This window comes from Scyliorhinus torazame, chromosome 27, assembly GCF_047496885.1.
Source record: "Scyliorhinus torazame isolate Kashiwa2021f chromosome 27, sScyTor2.1, whole genome shotgun sequence".
NCBI lineage: Eukaryota > Metazoa > Chordata > Chondrichthyes > Carcharhiniformes > Scyliorhinidae > Scyliorhinus > Scyliorhinus torazame.
Window position 1 is genome coordinate 30,731,505 of NC_092733.1, and position 23,600 is coordinate 30,755,104.

Sequence of the window (23,600 nt, forward strand, 5' to 3'; positions counted from 1 at the left end):
AATGTGTGCGGTGTATAGAGAATGTGTGCGGTGTAGAGAGAATGTGTGCGGTGTATAGAGAATGTGTGCGGTGTATAGAGAATGCGTGCGGTGTATAGAGAATGTGTGCAGTGTATAGAGAATGTGTGCGGTGTATAGAGAATGTGTGCAGTGTATAGAGAATGTGTGCGGTGTATAGAGAATGTGTGCGGTGTATAGAGAATGCGTGCGGTGTATAGAGAATGCGTGCGGTGTATAGAGAATGCGTGCGGTGTATAGAGAATGCGTGCGGTGTATAGAGAATGCGTGCGGTGTATGGAGAATGCGTGCGGTGTATAGAGAATGCGTGCGGTGTATAGAGAATGCGTGCGGTGTATAGAGAATGCGTGCGGTGTATAGAGAATGCTTGCGGTGTATAGAGAATGCGTGCGGTGTATAGAGAATGCGTGCGGTGTATTGAGAATGCTTGCGGTGTATAGAGAATGCGTGCGGTGTATAGAGAATGTGTGCGGTGTATATAGAATGTGTGCGGTGTATAGAGAATGCGTGCGGTGTATAGAGAATGCTTGCGGTGTATAGAGAATGCGTGCGGTGTATAGAGAATGCGTGCGGTGTATAGAGAATGCGTGCGGTGTATAGAGAATGCTTGCGGTGTATAGAGAATGTGTGCGGTGTATAGAGAATGCGTGCGGTGTATAGAGAATGCTTGCGGTGTATAGAGAATGCGTGCGGTGTATAGAGAATGTGTGCGGTGTATATAGAATGTGTGCGGTGTATAGAGAATGCGTGCGGTGTATAGAGAATGCTTGCGGTGTATAGAGAATGCGTGCGGTGTATAGAGAATGCGTGCGGTGTATAGAGAATGCGTGCGGTGTATAGAGAATGCGTGCGGTGTATAGAGAATGCGTGCGGTGTATAGAGAATGCATGGGGTGTATAATTATTGAGTTGCCTCCTCAGATTCGACAGCCCTACCCAGTTTGGTGCCTTTTGCAATTTTCACTTCTTTCCTTTGAGTTGCCGAACCATATAAATTACAAATAGTTGAAGTTCTGACAGTGCACCTGACGTCACGTCAGTTTAACCCCTCCCATGGCAAAAGCTGCAACAGGCAATCATGTCCCGTGCTTCTCGTCTGCCTATTGCCATCACAGACATCGAATAATTCTGCCTTGGCGTGACACCGCAAAAAGAGCTGTGTTAATTTAGAGCTGGCATGTATCTAAGATAGACCGAGAGGCCATCAAACACACTGAGTGGAATATTAAACACACACTTACAGAATAACGAAAGACTTCCCTACAATGAAACAAGGACACAGTGTGCAGACAGGGACAGGCTCAGTGTTTAGGTCAGTTTTTCAGACTGGGTTCGCTATTGGAGGCCCAGTCAATTTGACTGACACCCAACCCGTTGCAGACCTGTTGCAATGTTATACACTGACAGGTCTGTCCTCAACAGGAGCACGGCAGCACAGTGGTTATCACAGTTGCTTCAGACCCCCAGGTTCCCAGGTTCGATTCCCCGCTGGGTCACTGTCTGTGCGGAGTCTGCACGTTCTCCCCGTGTCTGCGTGGGTTTCCTCCGGGTGCTCCGGTTTCCCCCCACAGTACAAAGATGTGCAGGTTAGGTGGATTGGCCATGATAAATTGCCCTTAGTCGCCAAAAAAGGTTTGGTGGGGTTACGGGGATAGGGTGGCAGTGTAGGGCTAGGGTGGAGGTGTGAGCTTGGGTAGGGTGTTCTTTCCAAGGGCTGGTGCAAACTCGATAGGCCGAATGGCTTCCTTCTACACTGTAAATTCTATGTAGAACTGTACGCCAGTATTCTACGCTGATGGTCTGTACTCAACAGTGACCCAATGTACCCAATGTTATTGATTGACAGACCGACTCAATTTTCACCCCGTCACTCAGCCCCACCTGTGAGACTGTCCCAGAGAGTACAAAGAACAAAGAACAAAGAAAAGTACAGCACAGGAACAGGCCCTTCGGCCCTCCAAGCCTGTGCCGACCATGCTGCCCGTCTAAACTACAATCTTCTACACTTCCTGGGTCCGTATCCTTCTATTCCCATCCTATTCATGTATTTGTCAAGATGCCCCTTAAATGTCACTATCGTCCCTGCTTCCACCGCCTCCTCCGGCAGCGATTCCAGGCACCCACTACCCACTTGCCTTGTACATCTCCTCTAAACCTTGCCCCTCGCACCTTAAACCTATGGCCCCTAGTAATACCCTGGGAAAAAGCCTCGTCATCACCACCCCCCCCCCAGCATTCCCAATAAGCCGACACCATGGGTGTCCCACTCCCCGACCGTAGCTCAGCACATTTGCCATCACACCCCACTCACCCGCGGAGATCCTCCTCTCCATCCACGACAGCAGGTCCTTTGTGTACTTGGCCCAGAGTTTGGCGTAGAGCAGGGCTGACTCGACACCCCTTTCACACTTGGCCAGCATTTCGTCAGCATCTTCCTCTGCAGGGGGAGAGAAGAGACACGGGATCATGAGGCTTGCGTGGACTACACACAGAGCCCAACTGACAGCTACAGGCACCTCGATGAGTCTGACCTTGGGAGAGGCCTTCGGGGGATTAACAGCACTAAGTAGCAACACTGGGACGACTGCCAGGCAGAGGAAAGGATTAACCAGCAAGATTTCTGTGAAACACAGCGAGAGACATCAAAACTGGCCGAGGCAGTGTGCGGGAAAGAAACCAGGAGAGATAGGGAGCGAAAGACAGAAAGGAAGTGTGGAGTCCAGAACGGGACACAGCATTCCAGCTGGGCTCTCTCTCCATGTCATAGAACATAAAGTGCAGAAGGAGGCCATTCGGCCCATCGAGTCGGCACCGACCCACTTAAGCCCTCACTTACACCCTATCCCCGTAACCCAATAGCCCCTCCTAACCTTTTTGGTCACTAAGGGCAATTTATCACGGCCAATCCACCTAACCTGCACGTCCTTCGACTGTGGGAGGAAACCGGAGCACCCGGAGGAAACCCACGCACACACGGGGAGAACGTGCAGACTCCGCACAGACAGTGACCCAGTGGGGAATCGAACCTGGGACCCTGGCGCTGTGAGGCCACAGTGCTAGCCACTCGCGCTACTGTGCTGTCGTGTCCTCATTGTCCCGGGATTACCCAATCATGGTTTATCCTGCGATGTCGCTCTGGGGAAAGGCGAGGGGGCAGGTCCCAAGATGCAGCCCAGCTAACGTTGGGGTTGAACCGAGGCTAAATGTGCACCGCACACTCGCCATCTAAACAACTAAACTGTGCAGCGGTTCACGAAGGCACCTCGCCACCACCTTCTCTCGGGCAATTAGCGATGGGCAATAAATACTGGCCTGGCCAGTGAAGGCCACATCTCACGAGTGGATTAAAAAAGGAACAGATGAAACGTGCGAGGACTTTAACTTACCGCGCATGCATACTAAGCTCAAGAACGTCATTGCCTGACTTTTCCCCCCCAGGAGCAGCTCCAGTGGCTACGAAACGTGCAGTGTACTGATGCTGGTGGATTAATGGCAGCAGTCGTACAGCTGGAGAGTGGCTCTGGAGCTCCGCGTGTTTCACTGACTGGTTTCACTGGGCTCATCTATCCATCGCTGAATAACCCGTGAATGGAATGTGATCAGGAGTGCTTCCCCTTTCTGTGCATTGTTCCTCGCACTGAACACTAAAACATAAACATTGGTGAATGAAATCTAGATTCAGGGCACTCCTTGCACAATACATAGACAGCTTGCTATTGGGCAATCAACAGTGTCAGCGTGTTAAGGAAAAAAACCTCCTTGAATAGCTGCGGGCAGAGTTGGCAACTCTATTAACCCGTGGCCGAGCCCCTCCGATGCCAATGTATCCTCGCTAAGGTGGGCAGTGCCCGACTACTCCAAATGGGGGTCCCGCCCGGGCTCTGCGAGGCTGTCGTAAACCTTCATGCCTCTCTGCAATCCAGCCCCTTGTGATAAACACCAACATTGTTTGTACCTGTCCAATCGGTTATAGCGAATTCCCTGCTTGGGCTTGTCATAAAATCCTGACAGTGCAGAAGGAGGCCATACAGCCCATTGAGTCAGCAGCCAACCAGGGGCTGGTTTAGCACACTGGGCTAAATCGCTGGCTTTTAAAGCAGGCCAAGGCGGGCCAGCAGCACGGTTCGATTCCCGTACCAGCCTCCCCGAACAGGCGCCGGAATGTGGCGACGAGGAGCTTTTCACAGTAACTTCATTTGAAGCCTACTTGTGACAATAAGCGATGTTCAAAGAGCTACTTATCTGGGCCCCCTCTATCTCCCACCCCATCCTCCAACCCCACCTAACCTGACTTTTGAACCCCTTGACCCATCAACAGTCTTAAGCTTCTCGCTATTATTACTTGGAGGCCCAAAGTAATAATAATAATAATCTTTATTGTCACACGTAGGCTTACATTAACACTGCAATGAAGTTACTGTGAAAAGCCCCTAGTCGCCACACTCCGGCGCCTGTTCGGGTACACCGAGGGAGAATTCAGAATGTCCAATTCACCTAACAGCACGTCTTTCGGGACTTGTGGGAGGAAACCGGAGCACCCGGAGGAAACCCACGCAGACACGGGGAGGACGTGCAGACTCCGCACAGACAGTGACCCAAGCCGGGAATCGAACCTGGGACCCTGGCGCTGTGAAGCGACAGTGCTAACCACTGTGCTAATGCGTCGCCCACTTTTATTTAAATTTAGAACGCCCCATTCATTTTACTTCCAATTAAGGGGCAATTTAGCGTGGCCAGTTCACCTACCCTGCACATCTGTGGGTTTGGGGATTGAGACCCACGCAGACACGGGGAGAATGTGCAAGCTCCACACGGACAGTGACCCGGGGCTGGGATCGAACCCGGGTCCTCAGTGCCGTGAGGCAGCAGTGCTAACCGCTGCATCACCAGTGTTCAGTGCGAGGAACAATGCACAGAAAGGGGAAGCACTCCTGATCACATTCCATTCACGGGTTATCCAGCGATGGATAGATGAGCCCAGTGAAACCAGTCAGTGAAACACGCGGAGCTCCAGAGCCACTCTCCAGCTGTACGACTGCTGCCATTAATCCACCAGCATCAGTACACTGCACGTTTCGTAGCCACTGGAGCTGCTCCTGGGGGGGAAAAGTCAGGCAATGACGTTCTTGAGCTTAGTATGCATGCGCGGGAAGTTAAAGTCCTCGCACTTTTCATCTGTTCCTTTTTTAATCCACTCGTGGGATGTGGCCTTCACTGGCCAGGCCAGTATTTATTGCCCATCGCTAATTGCCCGAGAGAAGGTGGTGGCGAGGTGCCTTCGTGAACCGCTGCACAGTTTAGTTGTTTAGATGGCGAGTGTGTGGTGCACATTTGAAAAAATGAAATGAACATCGCTTATTGTCACAAGTAGGCTTCAAATGAAGTTACTGTGAAAAGCCCCTAGTCGCCACATTCCGGTGCCTGTTCGGGGAGGCTGGTACGGGAATTGAACCGTGCTGCTGGCCTGCCTTGATCTGCTTTCAAAGCCAGCGATTTAGCCCAGTGCTAAACCAGGCCCTTTAGCCTCAGTTCAACCTGAACATTAGCTGGGGTGCATCTTGGGACCTGCCCCCCTCGCCAGTTGCCCACTTTTTCACACTGAACTCCAAACAGCCACGGTTTAACCCAATCATTTCATCGAACTCAACGTGCCCTGCCACCTTCAGCGATTGGCGCCAGTAAATTCTCCCTCCCCCACACCACACTACTGGCCTCTCTGTTTCTGCACACCCTTTGAGATTGTACCATTCCGTTTCGGACAGATCTGCTCATTCTTTCCACCAAGGTGAATCGCCCCCACCTCCCTGCGTCAAACTGTATTCGCCACACGTTGGCCCGTCTCATCAACTTTGTTCTTTTGGAGGGAAAAAAAGGATTTGCATTGATATAGCACTTTTCACGAACACAGGACGTCTCACAGTGCTTTGCAACCAACTAAATATTGTTTGAAGTCAGTCTTGTGATGAAATCTCCAATTTTGCCCCTCACTGTTAAAGTTTTGTGCCACCTACAAACTTGAAACATTGTCCTATTGCACCCAAGTTCGGGTCATTCATATATAGCAAAGAGAGTTGGCTCCTCTGCAGACGTTTTCGCGCTGACCCCATGTCAAGAGTAGGTTTGTACTATTGTACGGCAGTCCAGATTCTAAAGGGAATAGTGTCTGTTTGTATTGAGGCCACACACGCTGGCTCCAGCCTGAGGCTGGCCTGTGCTGATTAACTGCAGATGCTGCTACTCAAACCCCTCCCTATACCTGGAAGCATTCAGTAAAAATGCGGGAGAGCCAGACAATCGAGTTCAGAGTTAGGAACTCTCGTACAAGGCCCGTACTTGAGTCAGACTCAGCACAAAAGAAGCCTCTGTGTATCACCAACATAACTATTTGATGGGTGATTCAAAGGTGTTATCAAATTTTTGTTCACTGATGCAATGTGACAATGTGACACTGTGTCCCGATCCTACGCTGCCCATAGTTCACAAAAACGACTTGTTCTTCGCCGCTTCCGGCTGTTGAGGGAAACCACAGTCATCCCACTGCCAGACCCACCTCCTGGATTTGGAAATCTCTGACACCTCCCTGGCTCCACGGGTGTGGGTGACTGCGGCTGCCAATACATTGACTGGGTATGCCAACCAGCCAGTCACCCACACTGCTGGACACACTCTTGTGTGCTTCTCGGGCCTGTGATAATAGACATGGTATCGCTCCCTCTCGCCTAACCCATCAAACACTCCCAGGACAGGTACAGCACGGGGTTAGATTAAGAGTAAAGCTCCCTCTACACTGTCCCCATCAAACACTCCCAGGACAGGTACAGCACGGGGTTAGATACAGAGTAAAGCTCCCTCTACACTGTCCCCATCAAACACTCACAGGACAGGTACAGCACGGGGTTAGATACAGAGTAAAGCTCCCTCTACACTGTCCCCATCAAACACTCCCAGGACAGGTACAGCACGGGGTTAGATACAGAGTAAAGCTCCCTCTACACTGTCCCCATCAAACACTCCCAGGACAGGTACAGCACGGGGTTAGATACATAGTAAAGCTCCCTCTACACTGTCCCCATCAAACACTCCCAGGACAGGTACAGCACGGGGTTAGATACAGAGTAAAGCTCCCTTCACACTGTCCCCATCAAACATCCCCAGGACAGGTACAGCACGGGGTTAGATACAGAGTAAAGCTCCCTTCACACTGTCCCCATCAAACACCCCCAGGACAGGTACAGCATGGGGTTAGATACATAGTAAAGCTCCCTCTACACTGTCCCCATCAAACACTCCCAGGACAGGTACAGCATGGGGTTAGATACAGAGTAAAGCTCCCTCTACACTGTCCCCATCAAACATTCCCAGGACAGGTACAGCACGGGGTTAGATACAGAGTAAAGCTCCCTCTACACTGTCCCCATCAAACACTCCCAGGACTGGTACAGCACGGGATTAAATACAGAGTGAAGCTCCCTCTACACTGTCCCCATCAAACACTCCCAGGACAGGTACAGCACGGGGTTAGATACAGAGTAAAGCTCCCTCTACACTGTCCCCATCAAACACTCCCAGGACAGGTACAGCACAGGGTTAGATACAGAGTAAAGCTCCCTCTACACTGTCCCCGTCAAACACTCCCAGGACTGGTACAGCACGGGGTTAGATACAGAGGAAAGCTCCCTCTACATTGTCCCCATCAAACGCTCCCAGGACAGGTACAGCACGGGGTTAGGTACAGAGTAAAGCTCCCTCAACACTGTCCCCATCAAACACTCCCAGGACAGGTACAGCACGGGGTTAGATACAGAGTAAAGCTCCCTCTACACTGTCCCCGTCAAACACTCCCAGGACAGGTACAGCACGGGGTTAGATACAGAGTAAAGCTACCTCTACACTGTCCCCGTCAAACACTCCCAGGACAGGTACAGCACGGGGTTAGATACAGAGTAAAGCTCCCTCTACACTGTCCCCGTCAAACACTCCCAGGACAGGTACAGCACGGGGTTAGATACAGAGTAAAGCTCCCTCTACACTGTCCCTGTCAAACACTCCCAGGACAGGTACAGCACGGGATTAGATACAGAGTAAAGCTCCCTCTACACTGTCCCCATCAAACACTCCCAGGACTGGTACAGCACGGGGTTAGATACAGAGTAAAGCTCCCTCTACACTGTCCCCATCAAACACTCCCAGGACAGGTACAGCACAGGGTTAGATACAGAGTAAAGCTCCCTCTACACTGTCCCCGTCAAACACTCCCAGGACTGGTACAGCACGGGGTTAGATACAGAGGAAAGCTCCCTCTACACTGTCCCCATCAAACGCTCCCAGGACAGGTACAGCACGGGGTTAGGTACAGAGTAAAGCTCCCTCAACACTGTCCCCATCAAACACTCCCAGGACAGGTACAGCACGGGGTTAGATACAGAGTAAAGCTACCTCTACACTGTCCCCGTCAAACACTCCCAGGACAGGTACAGCACGGGGTTAGATACAGAGTAAAGCTCCCTCTACACTGTCCCCGTCAAACACTCCCAGGACAGGTACAGCACGGGGTTAGATACAGAGTGAAGCTCCCTCTACACTGTCCCCGTCAAACACTCCCAGGACAGGTACAGCACGGGGTTAGATACAGAGTGAAGCTCCCTCTACACTGTCCCCATCAAACACTCCCAGGACAGGTACAGCACAGGGTTAGAGACTGAGTAAAGCTCCCTCTACACTGTCCCCATCAAACACTCCCAGGACAGGTACAGCACAGGGTTAGAGACTGAGTAAAGCTCCCTGGTAGCTATCCAAGGCTGTAACTGGGTCTGAAGTAACTTGGAACCTTGTGTTGTATTTGACCCCGAGATGTGTTACAAATGCTTTGGGGCTGTCTTTTAATATTGGGGAAAATGGTGTAATGAAGGGGATCACATAATCTCTTCTGGATTCTGCTGACAGAAAACCTGATGGTTTGATTGTTAATGTTTAAAGGGGGGCCCAGGTTGTTTTATTGGAAAGCAGGTGCACGATGACCACACAAGTAGACAATGCAGAGAATCGGTGCTGACAGTGGATAGACTTATAGGTCGGGATTCTCTGATCCCACGCCGGTGAATCGGGGTGGGGGGGCGGGGGGGGGGGCGTGAGAATCGCGCCACGTCTCTCCGGCGGCCCCGGAGAATCGGCGGCAATCGTGCCCGCGGGGTCGCTGCCACGCTGGTTGGGGCCGTTGAAACCCCCCCCCCCCCCGGCGACTCTTCACGCCTCGATGGGCCAAGCACCCGCCGTTTTCGGCCGAGTCCCACCGACGTGGGTTATGTATGGTTCTACCCGGAGGGAACTCGGAATTCTGGTGGGGGATCCGACTCCGGGGAGGGGGGGGGGCATACGCGGTGGCCTGGCCCGCGATCGGGGCCTACCGATCGGCAGGCGGGCTCATTCCGGTGGGGGCCTATGTTCCTCCGCGCCGGGCTCCTGTAGGGCTCCGCCATAAAGCCCGGGGGCCGGCATGGAGACGGAAACCCACGCGCATGCGCGGGCCCGCGGCGGCCGTGGCGTGCTGGCTTTCGCACGCCTGAGCAGCGGACACCACTCCGGCACCGTACTAGCCCCCTAGGAAGGGGGAATGCCTGGGCCTTGAGGCCCGTTGACGCAGGTGTCGACGCCGGCATCAACACTTGGCCGGGATTTCAGAGAATCCCGGCTATAGTCTCCAAAGTCCCAGGAAGGTATTGAGAATATCAGGTTTCGTAAATAATTATACTTTAACGGTCTATTTAATTTCAAGGTAGAATGAGGTTGGGAGTCTAAAGCGTAGTTAAACAGCATGTCTACCTGGAGACAAGCTCCATGTGGTCCATGTTGTCTTGGAAATGTGTTTGAGAGGGAAGGGTGGCACAGAAAGCCATCGTAGGATCAGATTAAAAGCTCCTCCTAAAAGATAGGTCAGTCTACCAGGATCCAAAGGAGAGGGGAAGCAAATAGAGGCTATGGTTCACTATCTCTATGGTTCACTATGCACACATTCTGGGAGGAGCTGACTCTCCGATTGAGAAGACCAAATTCATGATGATTTAAAATGAGGCTGGAAGATTCACCTAGCTTGAGCTAGATGGAGAATCTCCTAGAAAACCCTCAGCTTGAACCATGGTTCTGGGGTTAAAGGTTACTGTTAAAAAATAAAAATAATTAGAAGCTAAGAATCACTTGGGACTCGTTCTGGGAAAGTTGAATGTCTTCTTAAACTACCGTATAAGGTATAATTGTGGAGTGGGACTTTTGTAGTGTTAAAATTAATTAAAAATAAATTAATTTAGAGTACCCAATTATTTTTTTCCAATTAAGGGGTAATTTAGTGTGGCCAATCCACCTAACCTGCACGTCCTTAGGTTGTGGGGGTGAGACCCATGCAGACACGGGGAGAATATGCAACCTCCACAGACAGTGACTCGGGTCCGGGATCGAACCCGGGTCCTCAGCGCCATGGGCAACAGTGCTAACCACTGCGGTAACGTGCCACCTGTCTTAAAATTAAAATGGGAAAGTTCTGTTCTGTTGTTGAAAGTGTAAGTTGTTTACAAAACTACAGTTTAGTGAATACTGTTTTTAGTTTGTTTGTTCAGTAAAAGTCTCAAAACTTGATATTTTGTATTATCCTTTAAGTTGGTCACTGGGAATTTGAATTTCTTTAAAAAGTTATTTGTCATATATTTGCACCGTTGCTAAGACGGCCCATTTCCACCTCCAAAGCATTGTCGCCTCCGTCCCCTCTGTTCATCTGCTGTCGAAACCCTCATCCATGTGTTTTTGTCATCTTGTTATCTCCAGTCTATTCCAACTCTCTCCTGGTCAACCTCATGTCTTCACCCTCCACAATCCGAAATCTGCTTTTTGCAGCCTAGCTCGCCACATTCACCGATCACCCCCTCTACTTAACCACCTCGCTGACCGGCCATGCCTCCATTTCGCAATTCACCTCCTGGTTTTGAAATCCCTCCCTGGTCTCACCCCTCCCAATGTCTGTAATCTCCTCCAGCCCCAAACTCCTCAGTGATCTCTACACTCCTCCAATTCTGGTCACTCGTGAAACCCTAATTTCATCGCTCCAGCATTGATGCCGTAGCTTCAGCTGTCTGGACCCTAAGCTCAGGAACTCTCACCCTAAACCTTGCCTGCCTCTTTTACGATGCTTCTCAAATCTACATCTTTGACCACGCTCTTGATCATCTTAAATTAAGACCATAAGACCTCGGAGCAGAATTAAGCCATTCGGCCCATTGAGTCTGCTCCGCCATTGAATCCTGGCTGATATTTTTCTCATTCTCCTGCCTTCGCCCCATAACCCCTGATCCCCTTATTAATCAAGAACCTATCTATCTCTGTCTTAAAGACACTCAGTGATTTGGCCTCCACAGCCTTCTGCGGCAAAGAGTTCCACAGATTCACCACCCTCTGGCTGAAGAAATTCCTCCTCATCTCTGTTCTAAAGGATCGTCCCTTTAGTCTAAGTCTGTGCCCTCGGGTTCTAGTTTTTCCTACTAGTGGAAACATCCTCTCCATGTCCACCCTATCCAGCCCTCTCAGTATCCTGTAAGTTTCAATAATATCCTTTATTAATAATAATAGCTAATAATAATAATATCTCCTTATGCAGCTCAGTAACTCAAGTGTTGGGGGAGGAGAAGAGTTGAGGGGTGAAAGATGGAGGATCTGAGAAAGCAAAACGACGAGGACTGCATGAACCCCTGGCACATAATAGGAATGGATTAAAATCAATAGAAATTGTTGACACAACACTCAAGTCCCCTAATCCCTGTGAGTTGGTTTTTAATAGGTTCTTTAACCCCAATCTTGAATTCAACCATTGGTGAGATACAGCTGGGGGAAGGATATCCTCCAATGCATCATTTCATATGGGGGAGCGATTGGGCTCTTTAATCCTTGGGATATTTGTGCAGTGATAATGTCAGGGGACTAGTCATCCAGAGGCCCAGGTTAATACTCTGGGGACACGGGTTCAAATCCCACCCCGGCTCCCGGTGAAATTTAAATTCAACTAGATATTTTTTTTAAAAATCTGGAATTGAAAGTTAACCTCGGTAACTGTGACCATGAAACCATTATCGATTGTTATTAAAACCCATCTGGTTCACTAATGCCCCTTTAGGGAAGGAAATCTGCCGTCCTTACCCGGTCTGGCCTACGTTGTGACTCCAGACCCACAGCAATGTGGCCAACTTTTAGCTGCCAACTGAAATGATCGAGCGAGGACATTGGTCGGGTGTTGAACGAATATTTCATATCTGCCTTCACCCAAGGGAATGAGGAGGTTGATATGGAACTCAGGTAGAGAGACTGAGGTTCTTGAGAAAACTGCCACAGGGAGTGATGGTATTGGCAGGCTTAAAAGTGGACAAGTCTCCAGGTCCAGATGAATTATGTCCCAGGACGCTGTGGGAAGTGAGGGAGGAGATTGCCGGGGCTCTGACTCAAATTTTAACTCCTCTCTGGCCTCGGGGCAGATGCTAGAGGATTGTAGAACAACTAATGTGGTCCCACTATGTAAGAAAGGCTGTAGAGATAAGCCAGAGAACTACAGCCCAATGAGTCTCAAGTACGTGTAGGGAAACTACTGGAGAAGATTCTGAAGGAGAAAATCTATCTCCACTTGGAGAGGCGAGGTTTGATCAGGAATAGTCAGTATGGCTTTGTCAGAGGGAGGTCATGCCTAACAAATTTGATTCAATGTTTTGAGCATGTGACCAGGTGTGTAGATGAGGATAGTGCAGTTGATGTAGTTTACATGGATTTCAGCAATGCCTTTGACAAGGGATACAGGGTAACTTGATAAGGTGGATTCAAAATTGGCTTCGCTGTAGGAGACAGAGGGTGATGACAGACGGCTGCTTTAGTGACTGGAAGTCCAGTGGGGTACCACCGGGATCCGTGCTGGGTCCCCTATTGTTTGTCATTTATATAAACGGCACAGATGACTATGTGGGGTAGGATCAGTAAGTTTGCGGATGACACACAGATTGGCCGGGTGGTTAACGGTGAGGTTGAGTGTCTTGGGTCACAGGAAGATATAGACGGGATGGTCAAATGGGCAGAGAAGTGGCAGGTGGAATTTAACCCTGAAAAGTGAGAGGTGATACACTTTGGAAGGAGTAAAGTGACAAGGAAGTATTCAATGAATGGCCTGACACTGGGAGGTTCCAAGGAACAAAGGGACCTTGGCGTGTTTGTCCGTAGACCTCTGAAGGCAGAAGGGCTGGTTAATAGGGTGGTGAAAAAGACAGATGGGACACTTGCCTTTACAATCGAGGCATAGATTACACAAGCAGGGAGGTCCTGTTGGAGTTGTATCGAACCTTGGTGAGGTCACAGCTGGAGCACTGTGTGCGTTTCTGGTCGCCACATTACAGGAAGGATGTGATTGCACTGGAGGGGGTGCAGAGGAGATTCACCAGGGTGGTGCCTGGGATGGAACATTCGAGTAATGACGAGAGGTTGGATAGGCTTGGGCTGTTTTCACTGGAGCAGAGAAGAATGAGGGGGGGCGACTTGATCGAGGTGGACAAGATTCTGAGGGGCGTGGGCAGGGTGGAGAGGGAGCAGCTGTTCCCCTTAGTTGGAAGGGTCAGTTACGAGGGGGACACAAGGTCAAGGTGAGGGGACAGGAGGTTTAGGGGGGATTTGAGGAAAAGCATTTTTACCCAGAGGGTGGTGAGGATCTGGAACGCGCTGCCTGGGAGGGGGGTAGAGGGGGGTCTGGAACGCACGGCCTGGGAGGGGGGTAGAGGCGGGTCTGGAACGCACGGCCTGGGAGGGGGGTAGAGGCGGGTCTGGAACGTGCTGCCTGGGAGGGGGGGGGTAGAGGCGGGTCTGGAACGCGCTGCCTGGGAGGGGGGTAGAGGCGGGTCTGGAACGCACGGCCTGGGAGGGGGGTAGAGGCGGGTCTGGAACGTGCTGCCTGGGAGGGGGGGGGTAGAGGCGGGTCTGGAACGCGCTGCCTGGGAGGGGGGTAGAGGCGGGTTGCCTCACATCCTTTAAAAAGTAGCTGGATGAGCACCTGGCGCGTCACAACATTCAAGGCTATGGGCCAAGTGCTGAAAAATGGGATTAGGTAGGCGGGTCAGGGTCTTTCATGTGTTGGTGCAGACTCGATGGGCCGAAAGGCCTTTTCTGTGCTGCATTATTGTGTGATTCTGAGCTGCTCATTTCAAGGGCAAATAGGGATGGGCAACAAATGTTGGCCTTGACCTCTGGTGCTCACACCCCATGTACTCTGCCTCTCGCGAAAGTGAGGCTAATTAAACCAGGGCTATCCTTGGTGGCAGAGTTCTCCTCCTCACTGGGCGAGCAAGGTGGACCCCGAGGATGTTCCCTGCCCGCTTTCTCTCCCTCTTAACAACCCTGCACATGCCTCCCACACATCATCATTTGAGCATTGTCTGGAATGAGCCATCAGGCATTCAGTCTCTGTACCGGAATTTTGGAATGCATCCCGCTCCTCGATCAGGTGACATTCCGAGTAGAAACCCTCGTTCACCTGGAGGGAAAACAGAGGAGATGTGAGTCGTTGTCCGAGACTTTGCCCTTGAGATCACATGAGGGGCGGGATATCACATGAGGGGCGGGATCTCCCTATTCCCCCAGTCGCGTGTTTCTCGGAGGCGCGACGCTCGCTGGTGGCGGGATTCCCTCGTCAATGGGACTTCTCACGGAAGCTACCCCACTCCGCCGGGAACCCGCGGGCATCCGGCGGGAAAAGAGAATTCCCAACAGCTGGAGATTCCCGGCCAATGTCTCACTTAGCCACGTGGGTTTGAAGATGGTCGGGTGGTCTCTGGGTCTGGGCTAAGTTCTTAGCCGTGGAAGTAGCTGAGGGAGCAGACGGGATGGCGGTTGACCTTAGTACCTGCAAACCGGGCACCAAAGGCGAAAAATATTAACCGTGGTGTCAAATAGTCCGCCACATTTCACAGCCTGGGACCATCTGTCTAAACCAGTCCCCAAGGCCAATTATAGCTTCCAGCTAAGATCAGCCTACTCATGCCCCATCTGGTCACGGCCTGGGCATTACTTCCACTTTTTATTTTTAAACAGCTTCCTGTCTGATAGTCCAATGAAGGATGACAGGTTGGTTGGGAAACCCCTAACCAGCAATGGTCACATCTTAGATCACCTCAATGCTTCCAAGTATCGCACGGTCAAAGTCAATTCTACGACCCCAGGAATATGACCGTGAGCACAGGGAATGAACGCAGTCCTCCTCCCCCCCCCCCCCCCCCCCGGCCTGTTCTCCTTGGCAACGGTGCTGGGCTAGAAGACGCCTGAGGACTCACCAGGATCTCTTCTTCTGGAGACGGGTCTGGGGAAGTGAAGCTGTTCTCCGCTTCTGTCATGAAGGTGTCAACTGTGCTATAGGGGAAAAAGTACCATGGATTAGCCTGGAGGCGATGAAAGACTTTTCCATAATTTCGTAGGGCGCAGTTTGGGGGAGGGGGGTTGGGGGTGGGGGAAGAGGAAGTTAGTGGGGGAAGAGGAATTAATATCTCACAAGTTCAACATTTCAAGCTGTGGCAGCTCCACTGTCAACTATTAACTTTTAAAGGGGTTAGGTAAGATCGAACCATTAGCGTGCATGGAAGGTTCGATGATGGGTTAAAGGTCAGTCTGCATTCATTCGCACTAACATTGGGCCAAGCATTGTGTGCTCCCAGAGCAAGGTGTCTGGGTTTTGAAATGCAACATGACTACATGGCCTATCTGGCTTGCTGTAGTGACCTCTGCCGTGAGGAAATTTCTCTCTAAGCTGCCATTTTAGATCAGTTCGATAAAGACCTCATCCTGAGAAAGGCACTTAGGAAGCACTGCTGTCTTTGAACTCGAAACACAGGGAAAGCTTGAATCACCCATGGAAAGGAAATGGCATGCAAAGATAAAACAGCTGTTACGAAGGTTTTCTGCACTGCCTTGGCTCTAAAGCTGAGAAGCTTGTTTGCTGTAAACTTGGCCTTTGGGCTTGGTGGCTGGAAACTGGGATGTCCGCTTTCTGAGACTGCAAAGATGTTACACTGTCTCTCTTGCTTCTCACGATCTGGACAATTATACCTTTGTTGCTCTTTGATTATGTCTTCTGTGTGATTCGGTCATCTGCCCTCATCAACTTCCTTCATTATACATTAACAAATGTATATCTCAGGGCACTTGCCAATCATCGACAATCTGTTTCTCCTCCATAAGTTATTCACACGTAATTATTAGCTAAACTGCCGTTCTAAACTCGTTACAGGGAGAGACCCTTTGAATCGATGATTATAGATGTTTATGGAAGTACATGAGATTTACATATGTTAATGTACAGCGAAGGAAGTTGATCAGGGCAGACGGCCCTTTGAATACTGTGCACTGCTGTCTCCAGGCAGATTAATGACAGCACGCACAGGAAGATTGGAGCCAAAATACAGGGGAGCGGCTGTGAAAACTGGAAAACCTGGAGCACAGGAATAAAGAAGTACAGGGGTTTGCTGAGACCACATCTGGAGTACTGTAATCAGTATTGGTCTCCATGTTTAAGGAAGGACATACTTGCATTGGAAGCCATACAGCAAAGGTACGATAAATTGAGCCTGTAGTCACCAGAGTTTGGATTGGGGGTGGGGAGGTCCGATCATTTAGGACTGAGATGAGAAGAAATTTCTTCACTCAAAGGATATTCTTGCTCTCGAGGGAGTGCAGCGAAGGTTTACCAGACTGATTCCAGGGATGGCGGGACTGTCATATGAGGAGAGATTGAGTAGGTTGGGATTGTTCTCGCTGGAGTTCAGAAGAATGAGGGGGGCGGGGGGGGGGGGGCTCACAGAGACTTCTAGAATTCTAACAGGACTAGACAGGGAAGATGCAGGGAAGATGTTACCACTGATGGATGTATCCAGAACCAGGGGCCACAGCCTGAGGATTCAGGGTAAACCATTTCGGACAGAGATAAGGAGACATTTCTTCACCCAAACAGCGGGGAGCCTGTGGAATTCATTATCACAGGAAGTAGTTGATGCTAAAACTTTGAATATATTCAAGAGGCAGCTGGATATCGCACTTGGGGAGAACGGGATCAAAGGCTATGGGGAGAAAGCAGGTTTAGGCTATTGAGTTGGATGATCAGCCATGATGGTGATTAATGGCAGAGCAGGCTCGAAGGGCCAAAAGGCCGCCTCCTGCTCCTATCTTCCATGGATCTATGTATAAAGGGTTGTGAATCTTTGGAATTCTCTATCCCAGATGGTTGCGGAAGCTCCATGGTTGAACATATTTAAGGCTGGGACAGGCTGATTTTGCCCTCTCAGGGGTTTTAAGGGATGCAGGCAGCGGGTGGGAAAACGGTGTTGAAGCGAGGGTCAGCCACGATTGTATTGAGTGGCGGGGCGGGCTGGTTGACCCATGTGGCCTGAAACAACTATGAAACGGTGGGGAGGCGACAGTCTGGTACTCACGAATTCCCGAAGGAAAGTTCCAGCTCGTCCAGCCCTCGGAATATTTCACTGTAACGTCTCGGATTTTCGCTACTCTCAGTTTGAGCGCTCAGACCTGTGTGGGGAGAAAGGGGGTTAATTCGAGCAGCGTTGAAGATGTCATTTCGTCCTCCTGTTCGACCTCTCTGTCTCCCCCCCCCCCCCCCCAGGCCTGCATTTGGCCTCAGCTGGGAAGGCGGGTGGTGACGCTGGCTGAACTCCCACGCATTCCCACCGGGACCCGCTGGCTCCGGGTGTGATTGGAAAACCGAGCAATGTGAGGAAATTTGGGCTACACTCAATCGGCAGTTCCGGGAATGCCGGGGGGGGGGGGGGGGGTTGATCCCCTCACGGGGGAAGGCTGGGTAAATTGGGCCTATATTCTGTGGGGCTTAAAGGAATGAGAGGTGATTTCGGAGAAGCATGTAGGATTCTGAAGCGGTTTGATAGGGTAGATACTGAGAGATTGTTGCTCCTGGCTGGGCCGTCTCGAACATGGGGGCACAGTCCCGGGATAAGGGACCCATCATTTAAGGAGAGGATGAGGAGAAACCTCTTCCCTCAGAACCGCTGCAATTCTCCACCCGCTGTGGATGCTCCGTCACTGATTGTGAGTTCAAGTCCCACCATAGTGATCTCAGCAATACCCTTCAGGGAAGGAAATATTCACAGGCCTAACCTGCACAGGTTGACACTCAATTCCCCCTGTCGAGACCTGGCAAGGCAATCAGGGCCATCACCACCTTTAATGGAAAACAAATCTGGCCTTTTAAGCATCGCCCACATCCCCACAACAAATTCTTTGAAATATTTAAGACTCATAATCGATACTCCATTCTGGGAGCCATCAAACAGGCCATTTCCCAGCTCGGCCTAGCGGATGTGCTCCCAGGTGAGCCTGAGGCCCACATTTCACCCCAGCGATCCCTTCATCATAGAATTTACAGTGTAGAAGGAGGCCAATCGGCCCATCGAGTCTGCACCGGCCCTTGGAAAGAGCACCCTACGCCTATGCCTCCACCCTATCCCGTCAACCCTGTTACCCCACCTAACCTTTTGGACACTAAGGGGCAATTTAGCATGGCCAATCCACCTAACCTGCACATCTTTGGACTGTGGGAGGAAACCGGAGCCCCCGGAGGAAACCCACGCACACACGGGGAGGACGTGCACAGTCATCCGAGGCTGGAATTGAATCTGGGTGCCTGGAGTTGTGAGGGAGCAGTGCTAACTACCTCCACCCCATGTTCCCCTTTCGTTTATCTTGCGGCAGTTGATTGCACTATGGACCTCCCGAGGGAAAGAAGTGTGGGTTTCAAGCCTCATCCCAGAACGTAGAGCTACAAACTGAGCCCTGTCACGTGCCGGTGTAGACCCGGTGGGCTGAATGGCCTCCTTCTGCACTGTAAATTCTCCGAACTGGTGCTTCACTGCGGTCTTTCACATGAGACGTTATAATAATAATAATAATCGCTTATTGTCACAAGTAGGCTTCAATGAAGTTACTGTGAAAAGCCCCTAGTCGCCACATTCCGGCGCCTGTTCGGGGAGGCCGGTACGGGAATTGAACCCGCGCTGCGGGCTGCCTTGGTCTGCATTACAAGCCAGCTGTTTAGCCCACTGTGCTAAACCAGCCCATTGCCATTAAGCCAATGTCACGTTTGGGATCTGACGCGATAGCGAAAGATCCCAGGGCACTATTCAAATCATTCTCCTGGTCTCTTGGCCAAACTTTATCCCTCAACCAAAATCACGATAAATGGGTTAACTGGTCAGTCATCACAGTTTCTGGTCGAGAGGCTTAGCTGGACAAAATGTGGCTCGTAAACACCAGGAAAACAACCAGGGCCTTCAATCGTACTGTCTATGGAGTGCCTTGGGCCCTCCTGAGGATGTGGAAGGTGCTATATAAATGCAGACTCTTTCTCCTCAGGTACTAAATCTCCAAGTTGCTTGGACAGTGCAGCCAGAACCCTTTGGTTCCCACCTTCAGCTCGACATTTTATATTTTCAATTAATATATATGACAACCGGGTGAGATTTCTGTTCCCATCCTTCCACTGTTTAATGGACGCCTCACGTGATTTGGCTTTGATTGTTGGATTTGCATTACGCTGGAGTCTATCAACCTCAGTGTTAAGGCATTTGACACGGATATGGTATTCCAATTAAATTTTTTGGATATGGTACATGAAGGAATTTGAGACATGGGGCAGGGAGTCTCCAGGCGGTAAGGTTTCCCATCCCGTCACTCATAGGGGTGGTGGGGAACGCAACCCTGCCGATCACGGCAGCCCTGCAACCATTCAACGCTCCGTCCAGTGTTCATTGGCTGCAGACAGGGCTCTGCCCCTCCCACAGAAAGCCAATCTGATTGGCTGCTGCCCGTGGCAGCATTGTCCATGACCGCGATTACAAGCAGTCGCCACACCCTAGGTCCCGGGCTCCAGGGTCAAGGGGGGGGGGGGGGGGGGGCGGCACGGTGGTGTTGTGGTTAGCACTGCGGCCTCACGGCGTCGAGGTCGGAGGTTCGAATCCCGGCTCTGGGTCACTGTCCGTGTGGAGTTTGCACATCCTCCCCTTGTTTGGGTGGGGTTTCGCCCCCACAACTCAAAAGATGTGCAGGGTAGGTGGATTGGCCGCGCTAAATTGCCCCTTAATTGGAAAATATTAATTGGGCACTCTAAATTTTTTTTTAAAGTGCGCAGGGGTCACACAGGAGGGGAGACGCGAGGGTGGTGGGGGGGGGATTTTTAATGGGAGAGGCTGGGAGGGACTGGATTTAGGAAGCATCCTGGTTGGGGGGGGGGAACAGAACTTGTGAATGGGAGGGGTGGGTCGGCCCTCTGATGTGGGACAGGGTCCTTGAGGGAAGGGACCAGTCCCTCTCCCGCCCATGGCTTGAGAAGGGTGACCTTGTTGGGCTCCCCCCTCCTCGCCCTATCTGACCCTACCCTGAACCCCCTCCCTGGGAAGCAGCCCTTAAGTGATCAATAATTGGCTACTTATGGAGCTCCATTGGAGTACGGGCGGGGGGGGGGGGGGGGGATCATTTGATGCAAGACTTGGATGAAACCTCTGCTCGCTGTGGCTTTTCCGATGAGTTCTTGAGCCGCTGCAGTCCACGTGGTGTAGGTACACCCACCGTGTAGCTAGGGAGGGAGTTCCAGGATTCTGACCCAGTGACAGTGAAGGAGCGGCCAATATATTTCCCAGTCAGGATGATGAGCAGCTTGGAGGGGAAGCTCCAGGTGGTGGTGTGGGTTCTTTGCCACAGAATTCCCAGCCTCTGACATGCTCTTCGAGCCACAGTGGCTGGCCAATGTTAACCCCCCAGCATACTACATGGAACATACAGTGCAGAAGGAGGCTGTTCGGCCCATCGAGTCTGCACCGACCCACTTCGGCCCTCACTTCCACCCTCTCCCCGTAACCCAGTAACCCCTCCTAACCCTTTTGGACACTAAGGGCAATTTAGCAAGGCCAATCCATCTAACCTGCACATCTTTGGACTGTGGGAGGAAACCGGAGCACCCGGAGGAAACCCACGCAGACACGGGGAGAACGTGCAGACTCCGCACAGACAGTGACCCAAGCCGGGAATCGAACCTGGGACCCTGGAGCTGTGAAGCAACTGTGCTAACCACTGTGCTACCGTGCTGCCCATTTAGATAGTGGGGGGATTCAATGATAGTAGTGGCATTTAAACGTCAGATAGTTAGACTCTCTCTTATTTGAGATGGTCATTTTTTTGACTTTTGTGAGGTGTGCATTTTATTCCCATTTATTCAGCCCAAGGCTGGATATTGTTCATGTTTTGCTGCAGAGGAAATGAAATGAAATGAAAATCGCTTATTGTCACAATGGACATGGACTGCTTCAGTATCTATGAGTAGTGGGCATAGGACACTGTGCAGTAATCTGGCAAACATCCCCACTTCCGACTTTATGATGGAGGTAAGGTCACTGATTGTTGAGCCTGAGGTGCTCCTGCGATGACGTCCTGCATTTGAGATGAATCATAGAATTTACAGTGCAGAAGGAGGCCATTCGGCCCATCGAGTCTGCACAGGCTCTTTGAAAGAGCACCCTTACCCAAGCCCACACCTCCACCCTATCCCCATAACCCAGTAACCCCACCCAACACTAAGGGCAATTTTGGACACAAAGGGCAATTTAGCATGGCCAATCCACCTAAACCGCACATCTTTGGACTATGGGGGGAAACCGGAGCACCCGGAGGAAACCCACGCACACACGGGGAGGACGTGCAGACTCCGCACAGACAGTGATCCAAGCCGGGAATCGTACCTGGGACCCTGGAGCTGTGAAGCAATTGTGCTAACTACTGTGCTACCGTGCTGATGATGGACCTCCAACTACCAGAACCATCTTCCTTTGCGCCAGATATGACTCCCACCAGTGGAGAGAATTCCTCTTGATTCTAATTGACTTCAATTAACCATGGCTCTCCCATGCCACTCTTGGTCAAATGCTGCCTTGATGTCAGGGGCAGTCACTCACACTTCACCTCTTGAATTCAGGCTGTATCGATGTTTGGACTAAGGATGCAATGTGGTCTGGAGCCCTGGTGGAGTCTCATTTTTACCTCCAGTATCATTAAAAGGAAATGACCCTTCCCCTAACGACATGTGATAACAGCGTCTCAAACCAGCGTACAAAACCTCAGCCCTCCTGTCCAAAATGTGCCCATGAATGCAAAGAGGCGTTTAAACGAACAGACTCCTTTCAAAATAGCAAAGAATCTCAAACATGTCAAGCTTTTGCCTTCCAATGTTTACACAACGAACGTCAAACTTTGCTTTTTAAAAGAAAATATTCATGACACGTGTCACATGAGAAAGGTGAACAATCTGTTCAAACCAAATTCATCTCTTCCCTTTAAGCTACCCCGAAGTCTCCTCCTTTTCCAAAGATTCCAGGGTGCGATGCCTTAAATTCCCCTGGCATGTTAAGCTGCCAACCCTTGGCACTGCCACGGGCTCCCTCATCCCTGTGGCAAATGCGTCAAAATTAATCACCAATCGTTTGGGAACATTGCAGCAAGCACGGAGTTGAGGAATTGAAGGCAGCATTCCAATTGCTAATCCTCTGACTCAATTAAACAGATACCTGTGTTCCGGATGAGTCGATGCATTCTTCTCACAGGCATTAAGCCAACAAGTGTACGAGGGTTTTGTGAAATAGGTATGTGTACAACCTGTATGAAGAATTTTATTACATGTCGGGGCAGCACGGTGGCGCAGTGGTTAGCACTGCTGCCTCATGGTGCCGAGGAACCGGGTTCGATCCCGGCCCCGGTCACTGTCCATGTGGAGTTTGCACATTCTCCCCGTGTCTGCGTGGGAGTCTGACCCCCACTACCCAAAGATGTGCAGGGTAGGTGGATTGGCCACGCTAAATTGCCCCTTAATTAAAAAACAAAGAATTGTTACACGTGTGTGGAAGGGGGTTAGGCTTGGCTTGAGTCAGGAGGCCACGGGTTCAAGTCCCACACCGTAACATTAGCACAACATTGAGTGTAACAGTAGAAGCACCTTTCTAATGAGGAGATTTATGTTCCTGCAACGTCAGTCAGCCTCTGCAACCGGGAGCTCTCATTCCTACAGGTAGTAAATTGTTGTTGGAGATTTAATTTTCCCCTCTCTCTTTCTTACCCTTTTTGTCATTTTTCTCCCCGCTTTCGATCCAATCATTCTCTTCCTCTTTTGATTCCTCATTCTGTACCTGATTTAGCTCCAACCAGCCTTATTTGACTCTCTGCCATTGCACTCTCAATCTTAAATCTCACTGCTTAAGGAGGCGGACTGTCCCATCAAAGTCCCAGTCGCCACATTATCAACATGTCTCGCTAGTGCGTTACGCTTTTAAAATCAGTCCATGGTACAATTATAACAAGACATTGAGAAAAATCTGGACCATTAACTTGCAATCTTCACCCTACCTGAGCTTGCTATATGTAGTAAGGTTCACCAAGTGTTTGTAGCTAAACTTCTCTGTCAGGGGCATGTTCTTCCCCACCCTCCCCCGAGTAGTCCCTCCCAGAACCTTAACAACTCCTGCA

General features: G+C 50.8%; 1 protein-coding gene across 4 annotated transcripts in view; it reads right to left on the bottom strand.

Annotated features, from left to right (window-relative positions):
• The window catches only part of gmip (GEM interacting protein), a 205,276-nt gene that overhangs the window by 66,129 nt on the left and 115,547 nt on the right, over nucleotides 1–23,600 (bottom strand). For 3 of the 4 annotated variants that reach the window (XM_072491209.1, XM_072491210.1, XM_072491211.1), the window contains 4 exons: nucleotides 17,498–17,591; nucleotides 15,350–15,425; nucleotides 14,490–14,553; nucleotides 2,329–2,454 (listed from right to left, as the gene is read on the bottom strand). In XM_072491209.1, coding sequence (XP_072347310.1) covers nucleotides 2,329–2,454; nucleotides 14,490–14,553; nucleotides 15,350–15,425; nucleotides 17,498–17,591 — 360 coding nt within the window. Of the gene's footprint in view, nucleotides 1–2,328; nucleotides 2,455–3,403; nucleotides 3,551–14,489; nucleotides 14,554–15,349; nucleotides 15,426–17,497; nucleotides 17,592–23,600 lie in introns of those variants that run through there. The other variant, XM_072491212.1, reaches the window with a different exon arrangement.